The sequence below is a fragment of the Poecilia reticulata genome, chromosome 8 (assembly GCF_904066995.2).
Source record: "Poecilia reticulata chromosome 8, P_reticulata-male-v2, whole genome shotgun sequence".
Classification (NCBI taxonomy): Eukaryota; Metazoa; Chordata; class Actinopteri; order Cyprinodontiformes; family Poeciliidae; genus Poecilia; species Poecilia reticulata.
The window spans coordinates 23,490,225-23,514,824 of NC_088837.1; the positions used below are offsets into that span (position 1 = coordinate 23,490,225).

The window sequence follows — 24,600 nt, forward strand, 5'->3', positions numbered from 1 at the left end:
CACCCCTCCAGGGGCATCTGCAGGAGGATTATTATCTAATCACGGCTCTAATAGGACCAAACAAGATCCAGGACGAGATCCAGAGGAAAATTTCCCACTAAAAAACACACAGCAGCACTCACAAACCGCCTCTCTCTCCTCCTATACACGCCCCACATACATCAGTATGTCTTTAGTACAGGCAGAGAGAGGAGAGACGGAATATTAGTATTCAGAGCACAGGGAGGAAAAGGAGGAGAGGCAGCGAGCGAGCAAACGAGGGAGAGTGAGAGGGAGGGGACAGGAGGAAAAAAAACACAAGGAGGGGATGGAAATATAAGAGAAGAAGAGGGGAAACCGAGAGGTAAAAGAGGGGAGGGGAGACAGGGATCATATTGTTCATTTCTTCCCTCTCAGTCTGCCTTCACCGGTTCCTGCACGGACAGATGGATAGGTGCGGAATGCCCCTTTACGAGCGACGCATCTGAGTGAAAACGGCGGAGGAGAGAGAGCGGAGGACGAGCAGCAGGAGGAGCCCAGCGGTTCCTGCGACGCAGAAAGGTAAGGAAGGGGAAGATGTTCGCTTTTCGGTCGCTCCTGTAAAACATCCGCGGCTCTGGTTTCAGCGACGCTCCTTTGATTCCTGCATCCCCCGCACTGCTCAACGGGAGCCCCGGATCCAGCCGCATGTGGCTGTTTTCCATCAATATTTAATGTTTAGCCTATTATTTGTGCATCCATGTTGCATTCTGACTCTACATTTACACGCCAGGTATCTACTATCCGCCTGCAGTGTTTTTTCTTCTAATTCTTTTTATCTAATATCCTCGCTTCTTGCAATGATTTCACTTATTATTATAAAAAAAATTCTACGGGATATATAGGATGTACAGACGGCGGGGTGCGCAGAAAATACACACACAGAAGACAGGTTGACGTGCGTAAGACGTGCGTAATCCCACACCCCCACGGCCTCCACCCGACTCCCCCTCCATCACCTTCAAAGCTGGAGTTCCTCCGCCGAGGAGGATCATATTTAAAAAAATAACTGTCCCACAGACTCTTAAAGCTGCAGCTGAAAAATCAAGGGTGTGTGTGTGTGTGTGTGTGTGTGTGTGTGTGTGTGTGTGTGTGTGTGGAGGCGCTCCGTGTTGCTTTATGACCTTTTTTTTTTTTTTTTTTTTTTTCCACCAGGTGCCAAACCAATCAGAGGTGTCCCGCATGTTGTTAGATACGTTCCTGATTTAAACTAATGCTTTACTTCTCCTACATATCATCAGGTTCGACCCAACATACTTCATCCGAAGCGGAACAGTCGACGCGCGGTCACGTGGTTTCGGGACGCTCGTGTTTGCACACACCTTTCACACACGGCACAGCCCACCTGGGGACACATCTTACCTCCCCACTCCGTCCCTACATCTTCCGTTTTGCTTTTAAAAAATGAAATGAAAGCGCCACACCTTTCTGCAGACAGCATCTTCCAGGGAGAACAACTCTGCAGCTTCCATCCAGGAGTTTTTAGCTTTTTTTGACGATCTTTGCTAGCCTGCTGAACGGGTCTCACGCTCTGACAGCCATCTTGGAAGGTACCGTTACTAACGGTCGTAGCGGTTGCTATGGAGTTGCTATGACAACTACAAACAAGTCGCATATTAGAACTAGCTCTCGCCTCATTCTGATCTAACTTCTAAACAATATTAAGTACGTCAAAGCTATTTCTCGACAATTTTTGAGTACTCTACCCACCTCTGTAATACTAAGATAAATACCAGTGATATTTACTGTAGTACTTACTGCCGAACTAGCAAAATTAGCTTAGCTAACATGTCCGTCTTAGCTAATAGCTAAGACGGACATGCAGCCTGCGTGTTTGTTTCTACATGTACTTTCTGTGCCAGTCACCAAAGCCTTGTTATTCACATAGTTTTTACGTTCTTTACAAAGCTGTTTAAACATTGATTGTGTGCCTGGGTCTCGGTTTGATTGTAGTGAACTCTGGTAAAAATAATCGGATAAAGAAAAGTAGTCTAAGGCTGTATTCACACTAGCCCCGTTCAGTCCGCTTTATTCCAATTGTTTGTTTGACGAGAAAGTCTGGTTCGATTGGGGAAATGTGAATGATGTAATCAAACACTGAATAAATTGACTTTGGCCAACTTATAAAAAAGCAAGTCTCGGTTCAGTTGAAGTGAACTCTGGTGCAGTTTGAATATATTTGTGAACGCCAAGCGGACCGGAGGAAGCAGACTATACCGCAGGGTTTTCTGGGTAAATTCAACCAAAACAAAGGTGCAAATCTTTAATTTGCAGGTGAAATGGCTCTTGGTCATTTGCCAAAGACAAAAGAGAAATCCTACAACCGCTAAAATCTGATGCTAATCCATTTTTTTTACCTTTTGTGAGTAAGGAAGTTGGTTCATGTCTTCTTCAGAGGGTTTTGTGTCGTTTCCTTCAGTATTTGCTGGTGCAGCGCCCCCACAGGCGAAGGGGGGAAACAGGTTTTCCATAGGGTTTGGCTCTTTTGACAGTGTAATGTTAAAGTGAACAACACCAGCTGAAAATGTAACACATGTTGTAGCTTTGGTCCCCAATAAAACCAAGTCTACCAGACTACCAGGTGTAAAAACACCCAAAAATCTGAACTCGGACACATCACACTCCCTGCCTGCTCTGCAGCTCTGTTTGCTGTGAGGAAAGAGGAAAGAGCATCGGCAGTATCCCAGGGTTCCTGCCTGGTCACTTGTTCTCTCCTTCCCGCCTCATGTTATGGATAATTTAGACACTTGCAGCTCCAACAAGCTTAGAGTGGGAAGCTGTGAAAGCCTCAGCAGCAACATTTAGAAATGTGGGGCAGAAATGGTTGGAGATAAAAGGCGACAGTCTCCTTTGGATGAGCTGGGTTGTTCGATTGCATGTTTATTGTGATATATGATCACGAGGAGATAGTTTCTGATGCTGCGAAGGTGTCCAGGTCTTATTATAGGGCAGACTAAATTGGAGCAACCTCGAGGCTGAGGCTCGGCAAAGCTATTACCTTCGAGTCAATAGGCATTAATATCCCCACGCTCAGTCTCAGCCCTCATGCGGCGCCGTCTCTTGTCCCTGCGAAACGCGGCACCGCTCCACTGGAGTAACCAAAACGCTGTGTTGTAGCAGCCCTATCTGTTTACCCCAGCGCATCAATCTGTCACGGCTGAGCGGCCAGAGGAGCGATGATCGCATTGTCTCGGCCAGGCACCGCCGTGGCCTCGGAAAGGAAGTGATGCAAGGCGAAAAACGAGAATACGTCAGCCCTGGCAGGGAAGGGTCACGACCCCTGTGAGTCCAAGATATGTCTGAGGAATGGCGGGCGATCCGAGGGTACGCGAGTACATGGACTGGAGGTGGTTCGCCTCATGATGCGAGGCCAGCAGGGTGGCAGCAAAAGGCAGACGGCATGAAAGTCACGACCAGAGAGGAAGAGGCCACTGGGCCAAGCTGCCAGTCGGTACAGTGCAGCAGACTGGAAATGACACGTTTTTACAGGAAATACAGTTAACGCCAAAGCTGTCATTAAGGTGCTAACATGGGGGCGTGTGAAATTGAACAGATTTAAAACAGAAAACAAAGAGCGGCAATGAAAACAAGAGCTTCAATTAAAGATGACTTCCAGGTAGAGATGAAAACAAAGGAAGTAGCGCAGCCGCTGATGGGAGGACCTCAGAGCACGCTCACTGAGATCTGCATGAAACATCCTATTAAGCAAAACCAACGGATTAGCTTCCTTTTGTCGACGGAAAGCATTGTGCTCTGACACAGAAAAGCATCTGGCTGTTTCAGTTTCATAATTATGTAGGTGTTTTTTTTCTCCCCTGTAAAAATAGTTTGACGTTTTAGCAATAAACAGTAATTCCCATCGGTCTGGGTTTAATAAAGAGAGCTCAGGTTAATAAGACGACGATTTGAATATGCAGCAAATAAAAATATGAAACCATGGGAGTGGAATTAAAAATTAATTGATAACCGTTGTTTGACCCAGAATTAAGACCTGAGTGCTTTCAGTGTGAAGAAAGCAAGATCAGAAGACCAGTAGGTGAGCAAATCCAACCTTAAAAATACAGATTCAGAGTTTTTAATCTGCAGAAATGCTCTTAGTTTTCAGCCTTGTGGTGCAATGTGACCGTAAAATTTAGAAAACTGAGATTAATAAATATTGCAATTAAGATATCAGGTCAGAGCATCTGCTGCCATGAGCTTCAGTCCAACTGGCTAAATATTACATTATTAAAAACCACAATGAGATTTCTGTGTGAACGTTTACGTCCCCAAAGCAACACAAAGAGGAACGTTAACGTCACACAGCAGCGCACCGTTTACTGACGTAATGATGGACGCCAGCGGCTCATTTTACAAACTCTAGAAGAGCTTCTTGCCAAAAAAATGACTGAGTTTAAAGAGAATATAGCAGCACAAATAAGATTTTATTTGCTGAGTTCATGAGAAGACTTTCGGAAATATACACATCATGTCAATTCTGATTTATTTGCTGAAATCCTATATTTTTTGCATAATTATTCACTCACATCCAGTGGAGCCTCGATCAGATTCTGCATGAACAGTTCACATCCCCAAAGTGACGTCAACAACAACAAAGCATTGCTTCTGGGAGTAATAATGGATGGAGCCGTTAATGGATCGATTTTAAAGTTCATTCAGGAATAGCCGCTGATCGTACCGTGACGACGTCATAGCAACACGAAGGAAGCTGACAAAACTAAAGCACAACTAACAGCAGCGTCTGCAGAGACGTCTGTTTGGATGTGAGGCTCTTCTCTTCCCTACAGACTTTGGTGACGATCGAACTCCAGAATTATCATTTTTCTCAGCCGCTGTTTACGTCTGGTCAGCTTCTTCTGGTGCAGAAAGATGATGCGTGTCTCACATCGATGACGCAAAAGTCGGATTAAATGCAACATGACCGCTCAGACTGCACATGGTTTGAAAACAAATACAGTTCAGCTCCACATATAGAAATGGATCAAAAAATGTTTTTTTTAATGTGTAAAAAGATCCGAAATGAGCCCTTTTCTCCATTGTTTGGACATCTTTTTATGGCTGTTTCACTTTGACAAGACCTTAAACCACAGGTGCCAAATTTTATTGTACAATTAATTGAACTGAAATATTTTATCCTAACGTTTATTGAACTTTTAGAAGTTTCATCGCCTGCTTTGCACCACAGCAAAGGGAAAATAACGCAGAAAAACAGGTGGAGAACAACTCAAAACTACTCAGATTATTCCCTTTTCCTTCGCTCTCTGTGTCGGCTTCACTGCAACCGGCTGACAACAGCTCCGCTAGCCAACGTAGCAGAGGTTATGTTCGAGTTTATCCCACACATTGAGTACAGTTTTATGTTTTCAGGCTTGATGTTTATTTTGCGTCTATTAATAATCGTTCGCCCTGAAACCCCTAAAAATGTTACTCTTTTTGGTCTGTTAGGTTGTTTTCCGCTTTTCAACCACATTTATGCATCTTTATAGGGACATTTTTAAAGCATTCAGGCAGAGAACATTGTCTTTCCATGTCCGTCCAATGAAATTTTGCTCTGAGTCGTTGGATAAAACGGAAACCTGAAGGCGAATCTGTCACTTCATGACGCCTTAAAGCCCAGAAACCGATAAAATGTTCGCTGAGCTTCTGGATGTCATAGATGGCAATCACTCAAATTCAAAATAACTCTTCCTCTCCGAGTACAATGTGGATCCTTGTGTCTTAACAAACCTGCCTTCTGACATTTATATCACATCTGCAGGTCGATAAAGAAAAAAACTGTCTGGATCTACTGTGTGAAAAGACAGTTGAAGGAGCAAGTTCAATACTGGATATATATTCATTAGCGAGCGCCTCGGCAATAAGACTCCGGAGAATCGTTGTCCCTTCTTTGCGAGCGCGGGAACGATCCCCTCATCAGAAGGAGATGCAGACACAAATGTTTCATCTGCTTCATCACCAGGAAGGTTGGATGTAATGGCAGCACTCAGCTTTAAAAATGAGTCATTGAACTGAAGCTCCCATCTTGGGAGATTTAACTGGAGCGGCGGGGGGGGCGGCGTCTCGCTCAAGGACATCTGTGGAGGGTTGAACTTGCAGCCCCCTTCTACCTGATGCATCCTTGAGTTTAGACATTACAGATAAGGCTGCAGCTAACAGTTATTTTAGTTAATCTGGCGATTAATCAATCAATCTGGTGATTAATTGGAAGAAGCCTTACATGAAAAATCTGCAGAATTGACCAATTGCAACATTAGAAGTTTACTAAAAGATGCAAACAATTTAATTCCTTTTTAATAAAAATAACTTTTTATTGCCTAAAATGCAATAACATGGCATTCCTTTAGGGAAAGGGTCCATCTGCATCTAAAATAAATATTTCTGACATCAGCACGTGAAAAGCTCAGCTCTTTTTGCTTGACTTAGCATAAATACAGTGTAGAGCTGATCTGTTAATTATTTTTTGGACTAACTAATAAGTAATTGGATAGCAAAATGTGCTTAAGAAATTTGTCTTACAGAATTTGAACCGAAGCTAAAACTGATACTTGAGGAGTTCTGGTTAGAACATATTTATAGACAAAGGTGTTTTTTATTCTTAAATGCAAAATGTATATATTATTTTTTTACAGTTTTGGCTAAATTACTGCTACATATTTTCCACTAAATTATTCTTAGACATTGAGATTTTAGTCTGCTGAGTTCTACCTACTTTGAGGTCATTTCAGAATGAGCTGCTGTTGCTTTCAATCCAAATAATCTGCTGCTTGCTTGGATTTCAATTCAACTTTTACACTCGCACGTGAAAATGGCTCAAAACTTATACAACTGTACATTTCTGAACAGCATTAGTGGAGCCTCCTGCTCAACCAACAAGAATGCAGCAAGTGGTTTCTGGATGATAGGTCAACAACAAAGCGCTTGTCTTGTCCAGCAGCCATTGTACAGCGCATACAGGGGTAAAACACCAGCTGACCAAATGTGTTGGAACTCAGCATGGGTTGCTAGGTAACGGGCGGAACTCTGGTGGGATTGCTAGGTAATGGGCTGTGCTTCTCTGGGGTTGCTAGGGGAGGAACTGCTAATTTGTGACGTTACATTCAGAAAGATTTTGAAATGGTTAATTTTTCAGACACCAAAAAACATTGACGTATTGCCAAAAATATATATATATATTTTTAAAAAATGCTTGGGGTGATAATAGAAGCAGTTGAAACCAAATGAAAGTACAAAAGCATGCAAGGTTTGAATTCTACATCATGGCTCCCCTTTAATTTGATATTTGTTATCAATGTGAATGTAAGCATAATAGACCAGGGTGAATTTGCAATTTGATTGCAAGGGAATGTAATACTTTTGAGAAGTAACGCAAAGGAAAAGGAGGCTCGGCTATGCATCTCTCCACAAGCAGCTTTCTGCTGCTTTTATCCGGTCTGAGTGCTCCCTTTTTTTTTTTTTTTTTTTACTTTTTATCTATCCAGATTTAGCTCTTGATCTGATTGGACACTGATCTCATCTTGTTCGCCGCCGTGCGACTGGCTGTGGTTGATTCTCCTGCCTTCGCAGCCCGACGAGGCGGTGACCTTGCACGCCGTCCTGTCTCCGCCGCTCAGCCGGACGGTGACCTTGCTGCTCCGTGATGTGGCGTATTTATTCCCCGGGAGTATTGATCCCAGCAGTCAATGGAGAGGCTGTGGCAGCTTTACTGTTCTTCTGATATCCACTGGAGGAACATGTGTTTCTGGTATCGGTGGTCTCCAAACCGGAATGATTTGTAGATTTCTCCGCCACCAGCTTTTCAGTCAGATTTTCTCATCTTTCTGTCTTTTTCTTCCTGCATCTCCGTCTTGATGCTCCAGCTGGCATTGGATGCAGCCAGATTCTCTGCCAGACGCCCATTCTTCGGATTGAGATATCTTCGGCTTTAAGTCACTCAAACAAATTTGCTTTCCTAATGGAAAAGGAGAACTTGTTCTGGCATGGATGCTGCACTGCAAAAACACCAAATCTTACCAAGTATTTTTAGTCTACTTTTTAAGACAAATCTTAGTTCACTTGAAATAAGACAAAACTAACTTTTCAACAACAAATATGAGCTTATTTTAAGTAAATATCTCTTTAATATCGATGAAAAAGTTCTAGTTATGAGTGAAATCATCAGCCAGAGGAAGACATTTTTTTCCCCCATATTATAAGTTAAAATATTTTGTTCCAATGGCTGATTATTTAACAACCAGTTCTTTCCGCTCAATATCAAGAATTACTGGCTTAAAACAAGTTACTTGTAAGAATTCAACTGCCGCTGTTACCTAGCAACCCCAGCCAAGCCTCGCCCGTCGCCTAGCAACCCAGTTCTAGTTCCACTGGCAGATTCTTTCACAATATTTATTTCCCATAATATTTCATTTTATCATGAAATATTTACTTTAGCCTCTATATCTTCCTAAACATTACTTTTACGTTTTGTCTTATTTCAAGTGTACTAAGATATTTGCACTAAAAACTAGACCAAAAATACCTGGTAAGATTTTGTGTTTTGCAGTGTTCTGGACCAATTTACCTCTTTATCATTAGCATCAGCTAAATACCAGGCGGGTATTGTACTTTAACGTTAGCCGAACAAATGTTAGGGATTAGAGATTTTTGGGTAGCGCAACTAGCTTTTTAGCTAGAGGTGCCAACAAATGTTTCTGTAAAAACAAAAGGAAATAAATTCTGCAAATACATTTACATACTGTTTTTTTCCCCCTTTATTTTCTTATAGGATATTTGGTGTTTTTCTGTGTGTGATTCTTTCGTCTATAATACTTTTGCACCAGATGGACAGCTAAAATGGACTAGACTTGACCAAACGGGAAAGTGGAGATTGAGTGGAAGCACTTCTTGTTTCAGACGATGTTCGGAGAGTGAAATATGTCTTTGCGTAATGCGGTGACTGATTGATAGACGGGAGACAGATGGACACTGGAGGACCACTTTGCCAGGGAGGTGCCACTCGGCTGACGCTGACATCTCACAGAACAACATACATCAGATGATCAATAGTCCTGCTCCTGTTTGACACGTCACCTCGCTTGAGAAATTGGTCTTTACAAGGACGAAACAGCTGAGTGGGGAACTGAGCTGACTTCTCATCATGGACGCTGTGTTTTACCACTGATTTATTTTTCAGCTTGTTCACGTTTCCGCTCGCACCCGCTGGGCTTGCAGGACGCTGCTAACGTCTCAGAACAACACTCATTTTTTTAATACATATATTATATAGATTCATTACACACAGAGTGCCATATTTCAGGCATTTTTTCCTGCTCACCTTCATGATTTTGGCTTAAAGCTAATAAAACTCAAGATTCTGCCTCTCAGAATATTTATACACTGCAAAAACAGAAAATCTTACCAAGTGTTTTTGGTCTGGTTTCTAGTGCAAATATCTTATTACACCTGAATTAGAAAAAAATAGCTTTTCATCAGGATGTAGGAGTTTGTTTTAACCCAATAAGTTAAGGAAAAAACTAGAAATGAATAAAAAAGGCTGACCAGTTTGAAAGTAAAGCCTGTAGATCTGCTGATTAAGATGACCTTAAATCAGTGGTTCTTAACCTTTTTTGAGGTTCCGAACCCACCAGTTCCATATGTGTATTCACTGAACCCTTCTGTAGTGATAAATATGATTTTTTTTAACCCAAATTCAAGACATAGGGGTGACCCAACTAGAGTCTAGTTGGGTCACCTCAAGATCACCAAGTCTTCTTAAAGGTAGAGTCTCTGAGAACAGTTCTTCAAATTATAGTCAGTGTTTTCAGCAAAGTTGAGCTGACTGTCCAGGAACGACCCAAGTTATTTAAAATCTGCCACAGTTTCAACAGGTTGGGCATCGAGAGAAACTGGAACCACTTTAAGGTCTTTAGATCATTTAATTAGCTCTACATTCCTAAGAGAATGAAAAATTAATAGACTTTGCGGTATTCTGATTTAGTAATGTAATTATATTAGTTGTGTTACCACCCCCACGCCACTAGAGGCAGTAGCAACCCCGAAAAGATGCACTAAGGAGCAGATTTAGAAGTTCACCGAAAGCTACAGAATTTGGTAAAAACTGTGAGCTTTGCTGAAGTAACTAAAGACACAAGTTCAAATCCATGCTGAGAGTGGAGCTCCTTCAATCAGGGCTCCTCCACAGCTCTGATTGGCTCAGCAATGTAACCTGATTCTCTGATTGGCTCAGCAATGTAACCTGATCCTCTGATTGGCTCAGCAATGTAACCTGATTCTCTGATTGGCTCAGCAATGTAACCTGATCCTCTGATTGGCTCAGCAATGTAACCTGATTCTCTGATTGGCTCAGCAATGTAACCTGATCCTCTGATTGGCTCAGCAATGTAACCTGATCCTCTGATTGGCTCAGCAATGTAACCTGATCCTCTGATTGGCTCAGCAATGTAACCTGATCCTCTGATTGGCTCAGCAATGTAACCTGATCCTCTGATTGGCTAAGCAATGTAACCTGATCCTCTGATTGGCTAAGCAATGTAACCTGATCCTCTGATTGGCTAAGCAATGTAACCTGATCCTCTGATTGGCTAAGCAATGTAACCTGATCCTCTGATTGGCTAAGCAATGTAACCTGATCCTCTGATTGGCTAAGCAATGTAACCTGATCCTCTGATTGGCTCAGCAATGTAACCTGATCCTCTGATTGGCTCAGCAATGTAACGTGATCCTCTAATTGGCTAAGCAATGTAACGTGATCCACTGATTGGCTAAGCAATGTAACGTGATCCTCTGCAGTAAGTGATAGCAAAGCGGGGCGTCGTCACGACTTTACACAGGTGTGTCTTTACCTCCGTGGCAGAGGCTCCACCGAACCCCTGAGACCGACTCACCGAACCTCTGGGGTTCGATCCAACCAGGTTAAGAACCAAAGCCTCAAAACATGATAACTTAGCAGCATGGCAGCAAAGTAGAAATAAACGAGGAATGACTCAGGCCTTTTGCACAAACTTTAAAGTTGTTGTTTGACTCTGGGAAAGAGAAACGTTTTAGTGTTGACCTGTTTTTATTTTGACAGAATGGGACCAAAAAATGAAGACCATGAACTAAAAGCCAGCGTCTGTTGGATGAGAGGACAGAAAAGAGCCAGACTTCATGAGTTTGTTGTTTGTTTTCTCTGCTTCTTGCTGATTGGTTGGTTTGCTTTACCTTGCAGGTGATTTGGAGGCTTTTCAGCCAGACGTTGAGAAGTCGGCCTCCTGTCCAGGTGGATTGGTGGAAGAGACGGACTTCACTGATGCATGCCGCCCGGTCCTGCTGGAGCTAAAACACGCCTGCTCTGTTCACACCTCTCGGCGAAGAACGATGGTTATGAATTCACACGACAGATAAATTTGTTTTCCTCTGTCGAAGAAACTTTTGCACAAACCTCCCTTCCAAATTCAGCATGAGCAACACCAAGAGTTGAGTCCAGAAGAAGGTGAGGCTTTATTTGTGCTTTTCTTTTCCAATTGAATCTAAAATATATATATATATTTTTAATTTATCAAATGATAAAATTCATCTGGTTGTTTTAAAGGTGGTCTAAAACGCTTCATTGAACTGGTTAGGATAGATATGTGGCCTATTCAAAACATGATCATGTTTAGAGATTTTAGTTTAGTTTAGGGCGTCCTGTCACTTTAAATCCAAATCGCGCCACTGTTGGCCACGCCCCCAAAATAAATGTTTAAACTCACAGTGAAAATGGCTGCAAAAAGATCTTTGAAAAGCAGAAGTGGAGCCTCCTGCGCAACCAATAAGAAAGCAACAAGTGGTTTCTGATTAGCAAGTCAAGAGGAAAACACTTTTCTTTTCCAGCAACCATTGTACAGCATTAAAACCGGCTCACCAAATATTCTGGAACGTAGGTTGCCAGGTAACGGGCCTGGACTCAGCCGGGGTTGCTAGGTAACGACCCAATGGCCGTGGAATTTGACGTAAAAGTTGGGAGGTTTTTGAAATGCCTCATTTTTCAAACATCAGAAATAATTGACTTATTACCAAAAAACTATTCAGTGTTTTTTTTTAAGTGTTTGGACTGTTCCTTGGAGCAGATCAGACCCAAACGTACAAAAGCGTGGAAAATGTGGATTCTGCAAACTAGGACCCCTTTAAACAAGGAAATAAACACAAATTACTTATTTTACTCGCTCTGTGTGACTCCACCACGTGTTTCAGAGACGCAGCTTAAGAAAACCTGTAATTGTGTAAATTGCTGTGTAATTACAGAAAACTACTGGTCAGTTTTAGACATCGACACTGAAACCACAGGAGATAATTGCCAACATGGTTCTGTGAAATTAGGCGGGCAAACCGTTGATTCAATAACCTGGCTTCAAATAAGGTAAAAATATAAATAGTTAATGCTGATATTTAGGAAGCAAAAACAGAAAACCAAATTTTCTGAACATATTTTTGTACAATCAGTGATAAAAAGAAAGTACACCCCTATTTCAAATCCACCTCTTGGTCTGTGATTCTTTTAATCAACTGTGAATTTACAGAAACACGCTGCAGATTCAAAAACAATAATTATTTATAAAGAAGAAGAAATAACTGAAAAGGTTTGTGTGGAAAAACTAAGTACACCCTTGCTACTTCCACTGGATTTCAGAATCGGCTTCAGTGAACAAGATTGGGTGAACAGATGGAGAATTTGACTTCGACTTCAAGCGTTCGCAGCTCACAGATATAAAGTATGAATATATAACCATTAGAGGAAACAAAATAAAGGATAAAAAATGGTTTCTGAATATATTTGGAGATTTGTGAGTCCCGCTAACACAAAGCTAGTTGCACTATTCCCATTAATCGTAACTATTAGCTCTGCTAACGCTAAAGTGCTACACTAACATGGTATTTAGCAGAAGCTAATGCTACACACACAATGCACACAATTATACCAACTATTTTTGGTCTAGTTTTTAAATATCTCTGTACACTTTAAATAAGACAAAAATAATGTAAAAAAAACTTTTCTGCGTGATATAGGAGCTTTTTTTTAGTCAATAATTCCTCAATATTAATGAAAAAGTTCTAGTTGGAAGTGACACAACCTGCCAGTGAAACAAGACATTTTCCCATAAAAATGTCTTGTTCCACTGATTGGTTATTTTCATCAATATTGAGGAATTATTGGCTTAAAATCAGCTCCGATATTTGCTAAAAAGTTTATTTTTTGTTAGTTTTGAATTATTTTAATTGTACTAAGATATTTCAACTAGAAACTAGACCAAAAATACTTAAGATTTTGTGTTTTTGCAGTGTTGTGGGATCAATTTAGCGCTTTAGCATTAGCTTCTGCTAAGTACCATGTAGGTACAGCACTTTAGCGTTAGCAGAGCTAATGGTTACGGTCGGTGCTTTAGGAATAGCACAACTAGCTTTTTAGCTAGCGGAGCTCAGAACTGCTTCTTTAAAGGTAAAATAAAATCCTACACGGTTCTTTTATCCTTGGTTTTATTTCTTCTAACGATTTTGTGTTTGCAGTATTTGTGTCAATAACATGTTGATAGCATCAAATTTGTTGTTGCACACAAACCTGAGCTGTTGCTCTTCAGGAAGTCAATCAGACTTTTCTAAAAGTCTCTTCAGTCTAAATTAAAAAGACTGGGTGACTTTGGTTTGCACAAACTTTCGGTATTTTAGACTCAAATCTGTCCAGAATGCGACAAACAATTTAAATTCCTCCACGATGATGTGAGGGGCTAATAAAGTCTGAACTACTGGGAGCAATTGCTGCTACAGGTGGGTCTAAACGCTGTTAAATCATAAATAGCTTCCTCATTTTGGCTTCATCTTTAATAAATAATGAAATCTGTTGCGCTCTGTTTTGCACGCTTGAGGTAGGATTTAATTAATTTAACATCTTGGTAAATACCAGACCCTTTTTATTTTGCCCTGAGATTTAAAACATTAGAATTTGAAGAGGTTGTATTTTATTTTCACCACGTCTGTGGAGAAGCAAATGTTAATTTTCTGCCAGCATTTGCAGAAATTGGCAGCTGTTATTGTTCTGGTGGAGACAGAAAACACACGTTAGTGTTTAGTCTGCAGAGTGAATCGTGTTAAAATGACACAAAACTGACTTACAAGTAACTTTTCAGCAAGATATAAAAACTTGTTTTAAGTAAATAACTTAATTTTGATTTGATTGCTTTATGATGGGGATGTCAAAACCTTTTCTAACCAGAAAAGGCCAAAATCAACTAAAAAATAAAATAAAATAAAAAGGTTTCTATTGAGAAATTTGTTTTCCTGCTGAGCAATAAACTAAGCATGACTGACATATTTTGATTAAACAAAGAAAATATAATTTTTGTGAGGAAGTTCAAAGGGTTTCTTGTGTTATCATTGGCTGCAAGAAAGGAAACGTTTTACGTTTGGATTTAACAAAACTGAAAACGATTTAGTGTATTTTCAGCATTAAAAACATAATTTATGTCACTCATTACTTGAAAAAGTTTTAATAATGTAACTAAAAGCACTTTAGGGGCCTTCTTATAAGCTGAAAAGTTGCTTTTATGTTGGTTTGTCTTATTTTCCAGTATACCAACATATTTGCACTGGAAACTAAACCAAAAATAGTTTGTAAGATTTGCTGTTTTTGCATTTTAAAGTTAAGATGAAGTGAGCCAGACGTTTGATTTTCCGTGTCTTTCAGGGCATCGCAGCCTGGACCAGGACCCCCTCCCGCCCCGCCGAGCCGCTGCTGTTCTTCCTGCGTCGTCTTTTCCAGTTGACTCCTCGTGAAAGAAGGTGGACGGGCCGGCGCTGTGCTTCTGCAGGAGGCCGTCCGATCGGTGAGGGCGGCGAGGGCGGCGCTGTCATCGGCTGACTGCTGCGGTGGGAGTGCGATGCGGATTGGAGCATGTCGGGGGACTGGGACGAAGACCTGTGTAAGAAGGCGCTGACGCTTTTGGAGGAGCTGTGCTTCAACTCCCAGAGGGTTTACAGCCAGAGCAAACAGTGCCAGGAGTTCAGCTACCTGGTGAGGGGCCACAACAGGCAGCTGGACACAGGTAACCCCCGTCAAACCTGCTCACACCGAGTTTCACTGCAAAAACAATTAATCCTCCCAAGTTTGCAAATATCTTAGTTCACTTCAAATAAAGAGCAATATATAAATGTATTTTCAGAATTTATTTTCTTTTGTTTTTGCATATAGAGAAGCATTTGTGGGCACCGCTAGCTAAAAAGCTAGTTGCGCTATCCCAAAAGCACTAATCCCAAACATTAGCACCGCTAGCGTTAAAGCGCTAAACCCACCTGGTATTTAGCCAAAGCTAATGCTAAAGAGGTAAATTGATCCACAACACTGCAAAAACATAAAAATCTTACCAAGTAACCAAACATTGTTGGTCTAGTTTTTAGTGCAAATATTTTATTATACTTGAGATAAAACGAAACAAACTTAAAACCAAATGTTTTAGGACGATATAGAGGTTTGTTTAAGGTAAATATTTTTTTTAATATTAACAAAAAAGTACAGATTATTTCACTAACAACGAGACATTTTTCCTATAATCTGCAGGTGGAAGTAGAACTGGGTTGCTAGGCAACGGGCTCGGCTTGGCTGGTGTTGCTAGGTAACCGCGCCAGTGGAACTGGAACTTTTTCATCAATATTAAGGAATTACTTACTTACATCAAGCTCCTGAACATTGATCAGGAAGTTACTTTTAAGTTATTTTTTTCTTATTTCAGGTTTTCTAAGATTTTCACAGGACCAGAAAAACTTAAGGTTTGGTGTTTCTGGTTGGTGCAGCAGATTGTTAATAAACTCCTGAAAATCAAATCGATTCTCTTTGATTGGGGACCAAAATGTCCGTTTGTTACATTTTCAGCTGCTTGTGCTTCACTTTCACAGCAGAAGACATTTTTCCCATGTTGCAAGTAAAATAATCTGCCAATGGATGAATGAATTTTTCATAACTATTATGTAAATTTGTACCTAAAACAAGCTCGTATTTTTTGATAAAAAGTTATTTATAGGTCAAATTTGTCTTATTTCAAGTGTAGTAAGATATTTCTACTACAAACTAGACCCAAATTTCTTGTTGCTCTTTCTGAAAATGGCCTTTTTTAGAGCCTGTTTGCTCCAGCTAATAATTAATCGATTACAAAATTGGATGACAGTCGTTTTAATAATCACATGAATTGTTTTGGCAATAATGTTATGATGTAAAAAAGAAACCAAATTGTGTTTCGTAACTGTGATCTTGGTCTAATATGCTTTGTTTTTACTTAGGATTGGCTTTTACATATGTGTAAACCCAAAATTGTTGTCCTTCACTGGCCTTAAAATGATTAATATTCTGATTTAACCAGGAGGTTTGACCCTGAAAAGACATGAAACATGCTGTTTAAATGATCTCACTGAGTTAAACGAGTAGCTATGGATAAATCCTGCATTATGTAAAAGAAAAGAAGTGGCAGTAAAAATGTGTTCGCTCGCATTTTTAACTGTAAAAAGAAGAAAACGAAGCCAAACTCATGCTTTAAGCGTGTCAGAAACGGCTGCTGCTTCCTGGTTAGTTATGGATGAAGCTTTGGATAAACGTCACGGCCGTGAAAACACGATTTCACGGCCGTGACGGAGGAGGAAGCATCAACACATCTGAAACATTTTTTTAGAATAAACAGCTTCTCCTTCTACAGTTTGCTCAAGATCCTGCTTCGAATACATCCAAACACATTTCCCTCCTAAAGATAACTTTCATTTCCAGGTCAGTATTTTCAGGAAGACCACAGATGTTTGTTTCCCCTGAGGGGAAAGAACGGATCTAAAGGCACCTTTAAAGTCTCCGGGGACAGAATTTAAGAAACCGGCCTCCGAAAACAGGATGGCATCCGTGTATTTATTTTATTCCTTTGATCAAAGAACAAATAACAGGATCAAAAACTGCATGATCAGCATTAAACACATCACTGAGTAAAAGAGTGAGTGGCAATTATGACAAGGGAGCCGATCTGAGAGGCGCTCAGAATAGTTTGAAGCTGAGACGACTCGGAAAAACAAATCATGAAATATTCATGTTGCGTATTGAAATGTTGATGGTTGGAGTCGTTGCATTTCGTTTAAGATGCCCAAAGGAAACAAGAGGCTGTTATTTACACGAACAGCTAAGCTCAAAGTTACTCATGGCAGATTTACGTAGATTCACCTGGTGACTGATGGAATATCGATGTTTCAGCTCAACGCAGAGGCTTCACTGCAAAAACGCAAAATGTTACCAAGTAGTTTGGTCTAATTTTTAGTGTCATTATTTAAGGATACTTGAAATAATACAAAGAAATTTTTCATCAAAATGTAGGAGCTTATTTTAAGTTAAATAATTCCTTAATGTTGATTGAAAATTACTGGTTTCACTGAAGATTATTTCACTTATAACAAAACATTTTCCTCATGTTCTAAGTGAAGCCAATGTAACTACAGTTTTAAAGGATTTCTCCCAATTTACAAGACGTTACATTGGATTTTTTTTTTATTTTTGTACAAAATCGTTCTTAGACGGTGAGAATTTAGTCTGCTCAGTTCAGAAGGTTTTAGGGCGTCCTGTCACTTTAAATAAGCTTCTGCTGGCCACGCCCACTAACTCAACGTTTACACGTGAAAATGGCTCCAAACGCATGCGCAATTTTCCAACTTTACATTTTTGAAAAGCAGAAGTGGAGCCTCCTTCACAACCAAGAAGATTGCACCAAAGGGTTTCTGCAACAACAAATCATTTTTCTTTTCCAGCAGCCATTGTACAGCAGTAAAAGCAGTTGTCTGCTCCTGTTGCTAGGTGACGGGCTGGGCTTGGCTGGGGTTGCTAGGTAACGGCGCAGTGCCAGTTGAATTCGACTCAACATTTAGAGGGTTTTTGAAACGGTTCATTTTCCAGATACAAAAAAAATGTATTCCCAATAAACGGCTTCTTGTTTTGTTTTAAGCGTTTGGGTTCATTTAAAGGCAGTCGAGACCCAAATGGAAGCACAGAGACGTGCAGTGTGAATTTTGGATAATAGGTCCTGATTGGCAGATCCCACTGTTCCCAGCTTCACGTCTTCCCAGTTGCTTCTGGTTGTTTCCCTGTGGAATCGGTCACTTCCATTTTCACTACTTAGTAAATCCCTGCAGGGTTCTTTGGAGAGGCTAGTGGCCAGTTTTACCCCGCCATCGTGTTTTTGGATTTTGGCAGGAAGCGGGTGTACCCAGAGAAAACCACACATGCACAGGGAGAACGACGGCAATGAAGCAAGACTAGTTCCTACCAGCATCTGCATTATCACGTCCATCCATCCATCCATTTTCTTGCACCCTTTTTCCCTCAGTGGGGTCAGGAGGTGCTGGTGCCTCTCCAGCCAACGTTTCGGGTGAGAGGCGGGGTCACCCTGGACAGGTCGCCAGTCTGTCGCAGGGCAACACAGAGACACACAGGACACACAACCATGCACACACATGGTGCCTAGGGGCAATTTAGAGACACCAATTAACCTGACAGTCATGTTTTTGGACTGTGGGAAGAAACCGGAGTACCTGGAGAAAACCCACCATGCACAGGGAGAACATGCAAACTCCATGCAGAAAGACCGGGGCCGGGAATCGAACCCAGAACCTTCTTGCTGCAAGGTAACAGCTGTACCAACTGCGCCACTGTGCAGCCACATACAAGACATTTTTAAGTTAATTTATCTGCTGATAGAACAAGTGAATTTTTGCATAAATGAATCAAGTCATCTTTTGTAGCAGTAAAGTGAAGATCTATTCAACAGACGGCTTTAAAAATGTAGACTGACTCCAAATGAGGGAATCTTGGAGGTTTAACCAGGGGGAGCTCCACCTGCAAGGCTTCAGGTTACCTGGAGAAAACCCACGCATACACAGGGAGAACATGCAAACTCCATGCAGAAAGACCCCAGGCCGGGAATCGAACCCAGAACCTTCTTGCTGCAAGGCAACAGCTCTACCAACTGCGCCACTGTGCAGCCCCATTATCAGGTCATTCTGTGATTATGCAGAGGCAGCGCTAATAAACCCAGCCTGAGTCGTTCCTGGTGAACTGCTGAGCTGGTATTGTGTGTGGGCTCCATGGGGACGTTTGGGTGAGCTACACCGATTAGCGTGGATCTGTGGCTCGGCGTAGATTAGGCTGGATTGGCCGGCGTTCCTCCTGAGGTTTGGTCGACTCTCTGCAGAAACGCCAGGCCGCAGTTTTAGGCGCCGAGCCGCTGATGGAAGCGTCCGATGCCCCGGAGGGCCGCCGAGCGGCGAAAGCTGTCAGCGAATGGCTTGTGTAAGCAGCGGAGATGCGTTTGATGTAGAGGATCGTACGGCTCCCGGCGGGGGCTGAGTCAGTCGCTGAGTGACGGGGAGCCTCAGCCGCTCCTCACGGCGAGCTTCAGAGGCCGGCTGCCCGCCCAGCAGCCCGGCCGCCTGCTGACTCGCTCTTTATGCTCGGTGGATTAGTGACGGATCTCTGGCAGGATCAGTGCTCAGGATGCTACAGCGACAAATGGAGGGGAGCCGTTTTCACCCCCCGACAGCAGCTGCACACGTTTGATCACATCCGTGACTTCACCGTAGCGCTGATCTCCCAGAATGACTCAACCTACTGCTCTCCTTTTGTTTTGCTGCTGCAGATCAATGCATTAACCTTTCACGTTCTGAAGCTCTTCAGGTGTTTTCCTCTGAATCTCTGTCAGGCTCCTTCATCTGAGTTTCCACGGCTCTAACTCTTCTTATTATTGCCGTTTATGTGTCTGCTCTTTCACTCACTCATGGTAAGCAGGGGCGCGTCTAGATTTTTCTCCTTAGGGGCAGCAGGGTTGCCAGATTTTGCTAACTGGTGCTAACGACACGATTAACCAGATTAATCGTGATGCCAAACGCTAATCTCTGTACAATACAATATGAACTAACTAGCAGTAACTTAGCTCAAGCTAACTGGTGCTTGAGCTAAGTTAGCTTGATTCCAGTTAGCTGCAATCAAGATAACTGGTGCTTAGTTAGCTTGTGTTAGCTGGTGCTCAAGCTCAGTTAGCTTGAGCACCAGCTAACACAAGCTAACTAGTGCTCAGTTAGCTTGTGTTAGCTGGTGCTCAAGCACCAGTTAGCTCAACTGGTGCTTGAGCAGTTAGCTCAAGCTAACTGGTGCTCAGTTAGCTTGAGCACTAGCTAACATGATCTAGCATGAGAACTAGTTAGCCTTTTGCTAATCAAAGGGGCATAAGCATCGCCACAACAGATTGTGATTGACAGCGCTAAGCTCCGCCTCCTGGCCCTGATTGGTTGTTTCTCGTTGCCACTGGGAAAAGACAAAGGAGCTAAAATTTAAATAAAAGTTACATTTACATACTGCAGCTTAAATATGTAAAAAACAAACAAACTTGAAAACAACAGAAAACTATTAATGGACGTCATGAAGCAACAAAAGGAGCTTTTCTGTCATCTACTGACATGGATTGTGGACCAAACGATAATCTATGTACGGCGTTAGCTCTGGTGGGCGTGGCCAGGCAGTGCAGCCAATCAGATTCCAGGCGCAGCCGATGCCCCGCCCCCAGCTACCATCTGTGACCACGCCCCTTTTCTGTCAATTTAACTGCCTTGCAGCCTTCCTCCTCTCTTGCTTCTTCTGGAGCTTACATGTCGCCTCCAACACGTCTTCCGGTTCGTCTTTTCTCGCCGCCTCCTCCACCTGGACCAATCCCGCTCTTCTTCTTTCCCTTCTTATCTCTTCTTCCCCTCATCTTGTTCTCCACCGAGTCGGTGCCCACCCCCACCCCACCTTCTCGGCACTCCAATCATATCTTTTGAACAAGTGCTGATTAATGACATACACAGACTGATGAATAATTCAGTAACAAGAGAGCGAGAAAGCAGAGTAGAGGAGGAAAGGGTGACGAACAAAGATGCTGAAGGAAAGAGTGCAGGGGGAAAAGACGGCGAGGAACGAAGGGTTGAAATGTAACCGTTAAATAGACGATTAGCTTGTTTCACCTTTGTGACGTTATCACATCTGGGGCTGAAACAATAAATCAGATGAATCGTCGTTAAAATAGGTTTGTTGCATCTTTATGTGATGCTATCACACATCAAGCTGAAACGATTAATCAGATTAACTGCAATTAATCGCGATTAAAATAGGCTTGTTGCATCTGTGACGTTATCACCACATCAGGCTGAAAAGATTAATCAGATTAATTGTGATTAATCATGAGTAAAATTGGCTTTTTTCATCTTTGTTTGACATTTTCACACATTGAGCTGAAACGACTCATTGAAATAATATTCAACTAATTTAGTAATCAATTAATCGTTAACTGGAGAACAAAGTTTCCCGCAGAGAACTTGCTAAGCCCAGTGGTTGGGTGCGACGGCCGTCATTCATCCAGCGGTGCGCCGTCTTTTTGAGTTAAAAACATTTAAAGTTGAGAGGAAATTTGAAAATATCACCTGTTGGTTATGGGTTATTGGAAGATTAATATGTGATTGAAACTGAGAGTCTGAAAGTCTTAAAATTAAAAAAACAATAAACAACATTAAAAAAACAAACTTATGTAAATAGTCAATGCTAAGCCTGGTGGGGGCACAAGTAAAGCCTGGTGGCCCGCCAGGCTTGTAATACACTGTGGGAAACCCTGGGAGTCTACAGGCTGAAATAAACGTCCTTTTACTGAAATAAACTCACATTTAAAGCAGTAATTAAACCAAAATATAAACACATTTGCATCCAAATGAAGAAAAAAACATTTTTTGTTCTCCCCAAAACTCGTCAAGAGGCAAAGTTTTATCTCAGCCCGGTTCAAATTCTGGAAAAACAAATGTCTTTTTGCTTTTGTATGGCAGAATATTAGGGCAATACTATAAAAACAAGAAACGTAAATTTCAAGAATAAAGTTGTACAATAATAAAGTTGTAATGTTATGAGATAAAGTCTGAATATTACCAGAATATAGACAAAATAAACTCAAACATGTTTGTTCTCATAATATTTTGGTTTCATTCTTGCAGTTTTATGACTTTACTTTTGTAATTTCGTTTTATTCTAATAATTTTTCCTAGTACTCCGATTAATCAGTTAATCCAAAAATTCATTTAGGCAATAAATGTTTTCCTTATTTTAAAAAGGACCTAATTCATTTTGATGTATTTCTAATATTGAATAAAAAGGCTAAACTTTATTTTTCCGATTAATCGGTAGAAAAATCGATTAATTGATAACGGAAATATTTCTTATTTCCGTTATCAATTAACGGAAATAATCACATCTGAAGTTATTGTCTTGTGACGTCTCCAAAAGCGTTTTCCCAGCTAAGCATTCCTAATCCGTGGTCTGGAAGAAACCCAAGAGGGCAAAAGATGCCATTTTTGCTGCGCTGCCTCCGGTGGACAGACCCGGCGCAGCCAGTCTGCAGATCTGTAATGATCTGCCTGGTCGACACGCATTCATATTCATGTTCAGAGCTCTGGGACTCGGTTCAGCGTGAGCTCCGATTGGTCCGATTCCGTCAAGACAGTCATCAGACCCGAAAGTGCTATTTATAAAACGACTTCAAATGGTTCCAGGATGAGAATAAATATTCATTGTATATTTAGTCTATTTATCTATAAATATTAATGCAACCAGCATGTGCAGAAGTTAGAAAGCACATGTTTGCTGTCGCAGTTGTGGTCAGAAGCATGAAGCCGTAGAAAAGCTTGGACATTTTCACATTTTTTCACATTTCTACCAAAACTTCAGTCTATGCTGTTTGGTGATAGACGAACACGAAGCTGTGCATAACTGCGAAGTGGAAGCTGCTCCCGCTAAGCCGCTAACATGCTAATAGCAGAGCTAATTTTTCCTCTAGCACTTTAGCTAACGCTGAAAACTTTAGTGCACTTAGCTCCCCTTAAACACATTTTTCCAGATCATTTCTGAAACACTAATTTACTTGGCTATTCTGTACATTTTCAGTTGTGTTGAAGTCGTTAGCATCTTTTTAATCATGCTGTTATTTTGAAGTAAGCGAAAACTGTTTACGCAATAGTTTCACTTCCTGTCTTCCTTTTTTTCCTTATAACTTTATTTCAAACAGGAAACATGAAGGTACAAGGTAAAACACAGACAGTGGAGAACTAGATAAAAACATAAATACAGATTCTAAGGGCAAGATTGAACAAGCAAATTGTAAACTCAAAATTAAATGGATGATCATGGCTTGCAATGTGAATTTAAGTTAGCGCTTTAGCAGTAGCTTCAGCCAAATGCTGGTTTAGCAGTTGAGATTTAGCAAATTATAATGTTTATAATTCGTGGTTTAGGGTTTAGCGCAGCTGGCTTTTAAGTGAGCGGTGCTCCCCACTGAACGGAGGAACTGGTTTTCAAAATCTTTTAAAAGTGAAAGTCTGAAAAAGACGACACCCATATGTATAACTTAAAGTAGGCTTTTCTGACCCTTTCAGAGTGTTTGTCCTGCTGGAAGGTGAAACGGTCTCAGCCTCTAACAGATTTCTTGCTCCATCCATCTTCCCATCAACTCTGACCGGCTTCCTTTTCCCTGCTGAACATGGAGGGTTGCATGTAGGCCAAAAATCTCTATTTTGGTCTTTTCTGACCAGAACACCTTCTTACACTTTCGCTGTGTCACCTACATAGTTTGTGGCAAACTGTAACTTCTTATCTCTTGTCTTCAACAAAAGCTATAATTTGATGGAAGATTTTGGAGTGAAGTTATACTCCTGCTGAAATATTCAGCAGGATCACTGCAGCTCCTCCAGAGTTACCTTGTTCTTTGGTTAATGCCGTCTTTGACTGTAAATTTAGGACCATACAGATGAATGGAGCTGAAGCTGAAATGAAAACCATTTAGCCATTTCAAAGCTAACAACAATGAATCAACTGTCAAGCATGGCAGTGGCAGCATTATGTTGTGGTGCTATTTCATTTTTCAGTGTAACAGGTGCATTACACAAACTCAGATCCAGCAGTGGGCTGCGCTAACTAATAACCTAGTTCTCTTAACACTAAACTGCTATGCTAACATGTTATTTAGTGGAATAAGTGCTAAATCAACATATTATTTAGTGGAAGCTAATGCTAAAGTTCTAAATCAACATGTTATTGAGTGGAAGCTAATGCTAAAGTGCCAAATCAACATGTTATTTAGTGGAAGCTAATGCTAAAGTGTTAAATCAACATGTTATTTAGTGGAAGCTAATGCTAAAGTGTTAAATCAACATGTTATTGAGTGGAAGCTAATGCTAAAGTGCTAAATCAACATGTTATTGAGTGGAAGCTAATGCTAAAGTGCTAAATCAACATGTTATTGAGTGGAAGCTAATGCTAAAGTTCTAAATCAACATGTTATTTAGTTGACGCTAATGCTAAAGTGCTAAATCAACATGTTATTTAGTGGAAGCTAATGCTAAAGTTCTAAATCAACATGTTATTTAGTGGAAGCTAATGCTAAAGTGCTAAATCAACATGTTATTTAGTGGAAGCTAATGCTAAAGTGTTAAATCAACATGTTATTTAGTGGAAGCTAATGCTAAAGTGCTAAATCAACATGTTATTGAGTGGAA

General features: G+C 41.1%; 1 protein-coding gene and 1 long non-coding RNA gene across 4 annotated transcripts in view; one reads left to right on the plus strand and one right to left on the minus strand.

Moving 5' to 3' along the window:
• The window catches only part of LOC103468967 (uncharacterized), a 39,342-nt gene extending 33,924 nt beyond the window's left edge, over window positions 1–5,418 (minus strand). Inside the window, exon 1 of one of the 3 annotated variants that reach the window (XR_534273.3) lies at window positions 1,443–5,418. This is a non-coding gene — a long non-coding RNA (uncharacterized LOC103468967). The remainder of the gene's footprint in view (window positions 1–1,442) is intronic. The other 2 variants (XR_014088738.1, XR_534275.3) reach the window with 2 other exon arrangements.
• The window catches only part of syt3 (synaptotagmin III), a 61,396-nt gene continuing 36,815 nt past the window's right edge, over window positions 20–24,600 (plus strand). Inside the window, exons 1-3 of the mRNA XM_008416388.3 lie at window positions 20–540; window positions 11,222–11,485; window positions 14,711–15,068. Of these exons, the coding sequence (XP_008414610.1) occupies window positions 14,918–15,068 (151 nt within the window). The 5' untranslated portion in view covers window positions 20–540; window positions 11,222–11,485; window positions 14,711–14,917. The remainder of the gene's footprint in view (window positions 541–11,221; window positions 11,486–14,710; window positions 15,069–24,600) is intronic.